At 47.9% G+C, this 10,890-nt stretch overlaps 1 protein-coding gene across 1 annotated transcript; it reads left to right on the forward strand.

Moving 5' to 3' along the window:
• The first annotated feature begins 233 nt into the window (after positions 1–233).
• On the forward strand, positions 234–3,797 carry HMGB3 (high mobility group box 3). Its single transcript, XM_009872900.1, has 4 exons — positions 234–391; positions 925–1,064; positions 1,595–1,769; positions 2,300–3,797. Exons 1-4 carry the CDS (start codon positions 242–244, stop codon positions 2,441–2,443), a joined length of 609 nt encoding a protein of 202 aa, XP_009871202.1. The 5' UTR covers positions 234–241; the 3' UTR covers positions 2,444–3,797.
• Positions 3,798–10,890: the final 7,093 nt, after the last annotated feature.

The raw sequence follows: 10,890 nt of genomic DNA on the forward strand, positions 1-10,890 counted from the left end.
TGCAACCTAAGTGTCAGGGAAGAATAATTTAAGTCTCTGTATTTGGGGATGGTAAGAGGTGTTGAAGGGAAGAGAGGGGTATGTTACTGATGGGACATCACTTCAGGGGATAGTGGTGTGTGTGCATACAAATACGTGGAGACCACATATGTATGCATGTATGTACCCATGTTCATCCATACATGTGTTCACGTGCTGAGATTTTTTTTTTCCATTTTTTCCTCTTCTCTGCAGAGTCAAGATGGCTAAAGGTGACCCGAAGAAGCCCAAGGGCAAGATGTCTGCCTATGCCTTCTTTGTGCAGACATGCCGTGAGGAACATAAGAAAAAGAACCCAGAGGTTCCAGTCAACTTTGCAGAGTTTTCCAAGAAGTGCTCAGAGAGGTGGAAGGTACCTTAATCTGTCACTTGCTGAAGGAATAACTTCCTGCGGTACCCGCTAGGCTGGTGCACGTGTGCCTGAACATGAAGGCAGCTGGTGCTGTTGTGGTCTGTGTGCTGTTCTTGGTGAGATGTCCCAGCCATTAGTTGGGTGCTGCTGCCTCCTGTAATGATGGCCAGGGCTTCAGCCCCGTGTATCTGCTCACTTTCAAGTGCTTCTGCTACAGCCTGGCCTTTTTTCCTGCTCCCAAGCAGTGCCGTCAGCAGCTATCTCCCTCCAGGCCCGTGTCCTTGAGGAGGACTCGGGCTGTGCTTGTCCCGTTCCTGTTGCTTTCCTCTGGCTGGGTATGCCAGCTGTGGCTGCGGTCCCCGGTACAGGACCTTCGTCCCCCAGGTGGTCCAGTTAGAAAACAAACAAAATCCTGAAATTGCCCTATTGAGTCGGTATGTGTTGGTTTGTTTACTTAAAGTTTGCCAACTATCGAACAGTTGGGTAATCACAAGTTTGGTGTCTTGTTTTTTGGGGTTTGTTTTTTTTTTTAGACCATGTCAAGCAAGGAGAAGGCTAAGTTTGATGAAATGGCAAAGGCTGATAAGGTACGATATGATAGAGAAATGAAGGACTACGGACCAGCTAAGGGTGGCAAGAAGAAGAAGGACCCCAATGCGCCGAAACGACCACCGTAAGTAACTTGGAGAGGCACAAGTGTTTTGGTTTGATTTCTTGCCCCGTATGTGCACAGCTGATGAGCTTCCAGAAAGGAAGGAGGTGGAGTATATAGCTGCTAGAGCAGTGTTGGTAATATTCAATAGCTTACCAGTGCTGTCTTGTACATCTTGTAGGCAGCTCGTAATCTAGGAGGAACTGACCAACAGGAATGATCAGTACTTGGTACCCTTAGACACTCGTAGTGATGGAACACATGGAAGTGGCTGGGTCACTAGCTTGTGTATCCAGGTTGAAATTGGGGCGTGGGGGGAGGATAAGAATAGACAATAGTTGATTAAAAACAGCGTTGGGTGAAGGCTGCAGGTCTGGGCATTGGTAAAATGAAAATGTACTTGGGTTTGTGTGTTTGGGGTTTTTAAGCGTGTAGGGGGAGGAAGGTGTTCCTATGTGGTGTGTGAATGTCATGGGTGTGGGACAGAGGAAGGGGGCGCTGCCCTGGTGTGCTGCTGCGTTGCTGACTGTCCTTTGGTGCTTCTCCCCAAGGTCTGGCTTCTTCCTCTTCTGTTCAGAGTTCCGCCCCAAGATCAAGTCCACAAATCCTGGCATATCCATCGGGGATGTAGCAAAGAAACTGGGCGAAATGTGGAACAACCTCAGCGATGGTGAAAAGCAGCCTTACAACAATAAGGCAGCCAAGCTGAAGGAGAAGTACGAGAAGGTAAGGCTGGTTTTCACTTGTGCCTCTTCCGTACGGGCTCGTGTGTCGATGTGTTTATGTAGCCTAGACCCAGCTCGGGTGGCCCCAGTGTAGCAAGTGTCTCCAGCCCGCAGACCTGTTCTCCTGTAGCCGAGCCGTGCGTGTGTTGGGGCAGGGCAGGTTAGAGAGCTGCAGGTGGATTCCGGCAAGGAGGGAGAGCTCTCCCCCGGCGACGCGCAGCAGCGGCTGCTCGTGCTGCTCTGGGTTTGCTGTGCTGTGAAAGGAGCTTGGCCCCGTTAGCAGGAAGCTTTTGAAAGAGGCTGGGTTCTCTTCTGCTCAGAGAAATAACCACGAAGGCAGGGTTCAAGACCTGTCATCCAGAGGCGGCTGCTTACGCTCTAGGTGTCTGCGTACCTGCGTGCTCTTGCGCTGGCTGTCTCCCCTTTTTGGGATGTGGAAGGCCGGTCCTTTTACGTTTACGCCTGCTGCTGTACAAATGCTGTGTGTGCTTGCTGCTTAGAGCAAATTAAGACATCCCCTTGACTTTGCAGGACGTTGCAGACTACAAGTCTAAAGGAAAGTTTGATGGCGCAAAGGGAGCAGCAACCAAAGCTGCTCGGAAAAAGGTAGAGGAAGAAGATGAAGAGGAGGAGGAGGATGAAGAAGAGGAGGATGAAGATGATGATGATGAATAAAACTGTACAATACTTGTCTCCATGTGAATACCATAGAGTAGGGGAAACACCATAAATGAAGCACCTCTTATTTGAGATGGTGTCTCTTGCCCTTATTAGGCTTAATTAAAAACAAAAAGAAATTGGATTCCGATCGCGTTGTAGTTTCTAAAAGTGCTCTAGAAATTGTAACTGGTTTACATGAAGTGGCCATGGGTGTAGTGAGCACCCTGAAACTGTATCAAAGTTGTACATATTTCCAAACATTTTTAAAATGAAAAGGCGCTCTAGTGTTCTCCTAACTCTGTGCACTTTGCTGTTGGTGTAACAAAGCATTTAAAAATGTTTCAAGCATTTTTTTAATTTGTAAGGTGGTGTTACTATATGGTTATTGGCTAGAAAATCCTGGGTTATAAACTGTACATATCTATAGTTTGTAAAAACTAGACAGATTCTTGTGGTACATGCTTGGAGTTATGATGCCTTAGAGGAGCAGTGATGACTTGGAGAGGCTGTTCGTTCCCCGGGGTGCCATGGCCCAAAGCATGCACTGTGAGGGTAGATCTATTTACACTACAGTGGGCGTCCATTTAGCTTAAAGTTGTCTTTCTGTATATAGTGAAATAGCATTCTGCTGCCATTCTTAGTTGTGGAAGGGGGTTCAGCTGGCATGAGAAGTGTATGGATTTTTTTAGTTAAGTGCGGTAGTTTTTAAACTGAAAACTGTAGACATCTCTTCATCGTCAACTAAGTGAAGAGCCAGTGCAGCAACTGAAGTTCAAAAACACTCTGTACTTAAATGAATTTGCAACGTTCTGTTTTTTTTGTATGTTTAGAATGCTGAAATGTTTTTGAAGCAAAATAAACAGTATTACATTTTTAAAACTGTTCTTGACAACACTCTAAATTTCTGGTTTAAAAGGATTTTAACAACAGCAAGAGGTTCATTTTGAAGTCTGTGGCATCCCTCAGGGCTGGTGACTTAGGAAACATTCTGACTCAAGGATTAAAAATAAAAATAAATAAATAAATGGTGGCCAGCCAAAACTGGCTGAATTGAAAGAGATGGCTGCTCCAGCTAATATGCAATCGTAACTGTTTATGGCTGAGTGGCATAAGATGCTATGCAAGTTTGAACTTTATTACTTGAACTTGGGAGCCTAAATGAACATTCATGACGTAATTGTTTGTTTGTGTGTGTATATAGCAGCATTCAGAGATGCAGAGAAAGGTAGGTGGCTAGGAATGAGGCTGACACCATGGAATAAGTATAAAAGCATAGTTTTAATTTTTTTTTTCAGTTGTGTTGGGTAAATTTATAGCCCAAATGCATTGCTGTACATATTAAAATGTGCCTTTTTTGTCCTGTGTTAAACTGTTTCAGACTTGTGGTTTTTTCTAGCAACTCGTGGCAGGAGCCAGGCGCCTACTCTTAACTCCCCGCTGAAGTAGGAGCGTGGCGCAGGTACTTAGTCCGGGTCCTTTCCCTCAGGATGCAAGTGTGGACAGGAACGGGGCACTGCGAGGTGGGTTGGGGAGTGATCCAGGTCTCTCTTCCCCCTTCAGGGATCAGCTGCCTGCTTTGTGGTCTTGCTGCCTTCCCAAATCCAAGCTGGGGATGGTTTGCAGCCCTCAGAAGGGAAAGGTAATACCCAGTCTCCGGCTGGTGACTCTAACCTCGTCTTTCCTTAGGATGGAAACTGCACAAACCGGGAAAAGTACGGCACCCCCTCGCTATCCCTGAACTCTTGTGCTGGGTGTAGTTAGCGGTCGGTGTGTGTTTGGTGGTGAGGAGGGGATTTGGGAGGGTGAGGATACCTGTACTAACAGCAGGTCGCAGTTGGGGGCTGCTGTTTGCTGCTGGCTTACGAGGACAGGGTCACTCAGTGTAAACTGTGCGGACCGGCTGCTGCTGCTGCCACTTTGAGCCAAAGTGCACATTAATAGGGGCCAGGCTTTACAGGCAATGACTGTTTCTGCTGCAGATAAAACTGCTTTGTTGCCTAATTGGGTAGCACATCTGGCTTCCTGGGACTTCACAACAGCTGTAGTATCTCAGCACAACAGTCCAATGTTGTGTTGACGTGGACCAGAACCTGAAAGCAGAACCAAGCAAAACTTCATATTGGATGGAGCAAGCTAATGAACTTTTATGAAATGTAGCAACTTTTTTTTTTATTTAAGGCTAAATCACAGTTGGATCAATCACTTAGAAATATTTCTGTAATTGCTTAATTATGGCAATTCTTAGTGTCTTTTATGCACAAGAAACCCTCAAGTGTGAAATTGGCCCCACTTTTTTGGGAAGTTGCATTTTAAAAGCCTCAAGCTGCGTCTGAAAACGGGTACCTTTGTATTTGCTACCCTTTCTGCGCATCTTCTGATGTAGAGGAGAAGATGACTGGAGATTCCAGCACGTGGAAATGTGATGGGAAGCGGTGGAGGAGAAGAGAAAAGCGATGGCATCGTTTCAGAAGCTGTAATACTGTTTCTATTGTCTAGTTGGCAAAATCTCCCCTTAGCCACATATGGGAATTAGTGTAGATCACTGCTGTGCAAATCGAGCTTGGCTTTGAATTAACTGCTAGTGAGCTGAGCTCCTATTGATAGTATTAGCAAATAAGAACTAGAGCTGACACCTCTTTGTCTTCGTTATATTGAAAATCTATCAAGTTGCAAGGCTTGATTAAGGTCTTGGACCTTACTGTGCACTACCTGTTCCTGCTCTGCAAATTTCTAAAATACAGCATGCCTCAGGGCTTTGGTTCGATATAATGCCAGTGCAGGACTCCAGGGACTCAAATTTGGATATTGCAGATGTAGTGATGATGTTTCTTTCCCCAATACTCTGTCATTGATAAATACCATAGTGTGAATGTGTGTAAATAACATGATTTCCCCCATGCACGCTGTTAATGCTTTTTGTTCTGAGATGTCTCAAATACTGGGAACTGCTAAATTTCACCCAGCTCTGTTTTTGGATAGAACACCCTCCAAATGCTTGTTCTGTTTTTGAATGTTTGTGGTGTTTCAGAGCAGACATTTCTGCTTTGGGCTGCCGTAGAGCTAAAACTTTGAGTTCAGTCCCAAGCCAAGAAGAGTAAATATGTCTCTTATTAACTCCATTATACAGAGAGAAGGGTAATGATGAAAAAGGGATGAAGAGATGTTCTTCCTTGCATGAATTTGATAGAGCTGACTGCGAGACTGTGTTCCCCAAATGTGATTTTCATCCCCCTGTGCCTGCAGAAGTCACACTGAGGTGGGCTGTGAGGATGAGGAGGTTGGTTAATAAAAAGGACTCGTGTCAGTACTGGAGCTGTTAAAGCCTGCTTGCTGCTCTGGGGAGGCAGAGGTTTGCGCTCGGGACTACGTGTAGTCTTGAGAATGCAGTTGCTACCAAAATCATAGAAGGGTTTGGGTTGGAAGGGACCTTTAAAAGGCCATCTACTTTCAACCGCCCTGCCATGGGCAAGGATGCCCTCAGCTAGACCAGGTTGTACCACATCCCCTCCAAAATCAAACCAGCTGGGGGGGGCAATGGGATGGCACAAGCCAGAGCCTGCCTGCTGAAAACAAGCCTGATGCTCTATTAACACAACCCAGGGAGGCAAAGGAGCGATGCTCTCTTGCTGCTCTGTAACCTGTGTGTTTCTAAATTTGGTTGAAACACAAATATTTGTTGTGAACGTGAGCCCTTGGTGGGGGGGCTCTGGGAGAGGCACGGGGGAAGCCCCGCCGGGGGCGTGGGGTTAGCGCCCCGCAAGCAGTCACAAGGAAAACCGCGCTGCAGGATGGTTTCCTGCCGCTCGTGTCGGTATCCTAATGCATCTGTGGGGAAGCAGTGCATTAATCTTTCTGTAATAAAATTAATTAAAAATCCTAGTCCAAATGCATATTGAATCAATTAGCAGCGAACGGCTGCAGCTCTAATGGAGGTCCATAGGAAGGTGAGAATCTGCTTTGGGGATTGTACTGGGGGTACAGAGTCAAAACATCTCTCTTGTCTGCCCCCTTTGAATGGGTAGTTTTTATATAGTTTTGTTCTCTCCTAATAAACCCTGCAGGAGCAGCAGCGAGGTGCGAGGGCTTCTGTTGGCTCTGGCAGCGGCAGGTGAAGGGCTTTTACGCTTCCAGCCTCCAGCACAATTCTGACAGCCGCCCTGAGTTTGTTTCCCTTCTGCTCTCTTGGGCCGTTGTTCCACGGGCAGGGAAACATCCCCCAAGGGAGATGCCTGCTGCTGGGGGGTTTGGGGAAGCAGGGTGTGGACCGGGAGAAGCTGCTGGGACGGGGCTTTCCTGCTGGCTTTGCTGGGGTAGAGCAGGACCCTGCATTTACAGCCGTGCTGCTGTTCGCTTTCTGATAAGCCCCACACTCTCCTCTATGAATGTTAGCCTGAAAAGATAACAGGGGGAACTGTGACAAGTGACATGTTTCTTTCTGCACCACATTTTAATGCAAGAAACTGAATTGCAAATTGCAGCTGCACTGCAAAACACTGTGTGCTGGACCCTGTTACCAAATGGTTGCTCTCTAAATATGTTTCAGCTTGCAGTGGAGAAGAGACCGAATAACCAGCATCCCTGATGGAGGCTTTCGTGTCCCGTGAGGCTTCTTCATCCCTTTTTGGCAGGCTGGGCCCTGGTGGGAGCATAGCGTGTGCCTGCCCCTTCTTGGGCAATATTTGGCGACCTGTGTTCAAAGTGCCCTGCAAACATCTCGTCCCTCTGATAGGTCTGGTGCTAATGCCGGGTGTAGATGAGCGGTGGCTCCTTGCCTGCGCTAACGATCTTGATTGGAGTTGCCTGCTGCTAAGAGCTCTTCCCTGAGCGCCCTCCTGCACCTGCATCCTTAAATTAGGCAGGAGGAAGCAGCTATAGCCCTGCTAAAGCTGACAGCTCTGGCTCCTGGGCAGTGAGTACCACCTCCTCTTGTTCCTGGATGTGGCGTGGCCTCAGAAACACCTGCACAGGACCTAATCCAGGGTTTGTGCCTGCTGAGCCAGAGCAGCAATGGCAAGTGACCTCCCCAGGGCTGGGGAGCCTGGGTATTGTGTGGAGCAGCAGGCCAGCACTGTGGTGGAGTTAAGACCCTTGGAGGCTGGGATGTGTAAAAGCAAATCTTTGTCTTGTTGATGCTGAGAGGTGAAAATGCATTAACTGTGGTAAGGGACTGCCTGTCCTGTGTCTCCTGACACAGTTGGCTTCATGTTCTTGGCTGAATCCAGCAGCCAGGAAAATCACAGGTGGGAAGCGAGCCTTTCTGTGGGACTGGGCTTTTTGATGGAGTTTGTGGTTGACTTTTGAGTTCCTGAAGTGCTGAGTGCTGCTGCCCTGCCCCTGTACCTGCTGCCCTGTCTTACTTCTGGCTGGGGGCTCCTGGGCAAGACACGCGAGGGTCCGGAGCAGCCCCCGCCTGTGCTCGCTGCTGCAGCCAAGCCCACCTGAGCAGAGAGGCTGGTAGGATGCTACCAGTGATACAGATGCTTTTTCTTCCCTCCGCCCTTGTAAAGCTTCTTCACGTATTTCAAGTTGGAAAAGTGCTCTTTTAAAAAAAAATTAATCAGACAGGGCCCGGCTTTGTTGTTGTAAGAGCTTATTACTTCTAAGTGGTTTTAACAGCTTCTTTGTGAAGTTTAAGATTTGCTTTCTGTTGGTTTAGAAAATTAATACGTGTGGAAGGGTAAAGTGGTTTGAGGGATTGCTTGAGACAAATGCCTCTTGCCTGCTGCTAATTACTGCATGATTGCTATTTTACTATGTGTTACCTGTGATGTGCCAGCAATAACTCGTGGTTTTGCAAAAGAGGCTTGAGAAGGGTGGAAGCAGGGGCAATTTGGCCTCCAGTTTTCTTAAAAAAATATATTGGTCAAGTTTTGTTCTCTTCAGCTTTAGAGCTCAGGCTGAGGATCTTCCCTGGGCTTGGCTTTTGCAGTTGTTTCAGGTATTGCTACTTGCAGCTCCTGGCAACCCTCGCTCCCCAATAGCAGGGAGAGCAAAAAGAAATGTGCGCTGGGTCTTCTATCGGTTTATTTTGTTCCTTCGTATAGTAACTTGCTGGGAGGTTTTTCAAACCACACTCAAAGAACAAGGCTTAAAGAGAGCCCCGCCTTTCAAAGGTTTGTCTGAAAGTGGAATAAAATGTGACAAAATAATGTAAAACTGTTTCCAAGATCTCTCACCCTCACTCTTGCTCATGTTTCATTCCTTGGCGATTCCCCACCAGAGAGTGTTGTCGGGCAAACAAATCAGCTAGACCAGACCCGGTATTTTGAACCTTGAGGGCGACTTGCAAAAAGGCCTTTGATGGTTTTGAATGCAGGAGGGTTTGGCCTCGTTTGTTTTCTGGTGTTCTCAGCGAGTCTCTGCAGTGTGTTGCTTTGCTGGGGAGGAAGCGAAGGTGTCTCCTTCACAGGCTCAGCCCTTTGCTGTTTCCATTAACATGTGGCTACTCATCTGTGGGGAACACCAAGAAATACTGGTCCAAGCCCATGGAAGAATTCCCTTGACTCTCTCCAGGTGACGTCATAAAAAGCCAACTCTCCAACAGTGGTTCAGATTGATCGTTCCAAGTGTGAAGCCCCCAAACCCTTTTTTTCCTCTGTTCTCCAAAAAACCCTCTAATACTTATTTCCAGATGCTGTTTCACAGCTCTCTTAGCTTTTAAAGACCTTTTTCTTCACCTGTTTTGTTTCCTTCTCTCTTCCCTGTCCTGGTTTGAGCAAAACAAACCCAAATCTGTTCAGTGATTTTACCTTTCAGCTCAGTCTCTTCTAAGAGACTGCACTTTCTGAAGTTAGCAGCATGTTTTGCAGACAGTGTCTGCTATGAGAAGTGATAACGCCTGATGTTTATAGTTAACTGCCAGGGACTGGTATGCAGAAAGGCTCTTGCTTATATTTGCTCCCATAGTGACCAAGGTCACTGCTGGATCTTGTATCCCATGTTGGGGGTGCTGGGAAGTAAAAGAGTCGCAAGGAAGTAAAAGATCACACCTCTGGGGAGGAGCAGGCTGGACAGGTGACCTGAAGCTGACCAACAAAGTATTCTGTTCCATGTACGCCATATTCTGTACGAAGCTGAGGGTTCATGGGGGTTAAGGTTTCTTCTTCAATAGCTGGCATCTGAGGTGGACTCTGTCTGTTCTGCCTTTATTTCTGATCTTGAGTTCCAAAATCCAGCTCCTGTATCCAGTTCCCTTCTGCTGCTGAGCCTGGGGCTCTCTCTGTGCCTGCAGTGTTAGTGGGGATTGCTGAGGGGGAGGGGTACTTGGGTTTGATATTGATTTTGTATGTATTTATATTTCATTATTTTGATTATGTTATTAGTACTATTATTATGTTATTAGTACTGTTGCATTAAAGCTATTTTAGTTTTCTTTTCCAATCCATAAGTCTCTCTTCTCCATTCCCTTTTCCCTTCCCATTTGGGAAGGGAGAGGGGTTGTTGCAGAGCATCTGTCCCTGTTCAGGGGCTGGCACAGCCCTGACCCTCAACACTCCTGTTCCCTGCCCCAGCTCTCCCTCTGCCCAGCAAAGCAGCCAGGCAGCAAATAGCACCCAGGGCCTCGTTCAAGGTGATGTAACTTAGTCCCAAGTTTTGGGAGCAAACTGTCCTGTATTTTCCTGCTAGTTGGATGCTTTAGGGAAGACCTTCAGCTGTTGTGGGCTGTTGCTCTATGGCAGTTCAGAGCATCCTCTGCTGCTGTTTTCATGAGATTTTGTGATCAGGGCAGCATTTCACCAAGGGTGGAAGCTACAGTGATGCCCAAGCTGGGAGCTTGCCTGACCAGCCGCTACACGTGGAGCCGAGCGCTCGGGTTGGAGGTGGGAAACGGGAGCGGGAGGCGGCTGAGGGATGTGGGTCTCCAGGTCTTGAGCAGACGGCATCCAGCCCGCAGGGTCTCTCTCTGTGTCGGGGACCATATGGTGCCGTATTTCACAGCCGGCCCTGTGAGATACGCTTCGGCAGCTAGTATAGATGAAAGGGAACGGGTGGTCTCAGAAATGTTTGCTGTTGCTTGTGCTCGGGTCTCTTGTGGAGATGGTTATGGCCAATGAAATATGTGAGGCTGTGTGGTGGCCGTGCTGGATTTCTGCTGGTTGGGCTGGGAACACCTTTTTGTGGCAGGGAACTGGAGTAGGATTCTGTGAGAGAAGGTGTTAATGTGTAGATGGGAAGCACCTTCTTATACGGTCTCATCCTGCTCAACCGGAGTTTCCCGCTGCTCGGAGGCACTCTGTTAGGGTCTCTTCCCCACTTATCCCCTTCCAGACCCTGCTAGGGGCTGGCTCTGGCAGGAGGTGGTGGGGCTGTGCCGAGTGTGTTGCAGAGCTGCCAGGAGACAGCCTCTCCCAGAGCAGAGCTGCAGATTTCTGTGAGCCGGAGCGGGATTGCCTCCAGCCCTGCTGGAGCTGCTCTCTCCCTCTGGGTGCCGGGGAGGGTCCCCTGGGAGCAGCCCACCTCAG

This window comes from Apaloderma vittatum, unplaced genomic scaffold (assembly GCF_000703405.1).
Source record: "Apaloderma vittatum isolate BGI_N311 unplaced genomic scaffold, ASM70340v1 scaffold1817, whole genome shotgun sequence".
Classification (NCBI taxonomy): domain Eukaryota; kingdom Metazoa; phylum Chordata; class Aves; order Trogoniformes; family Trogonidae; genus Apaloderma; species Apaloderma vittatum.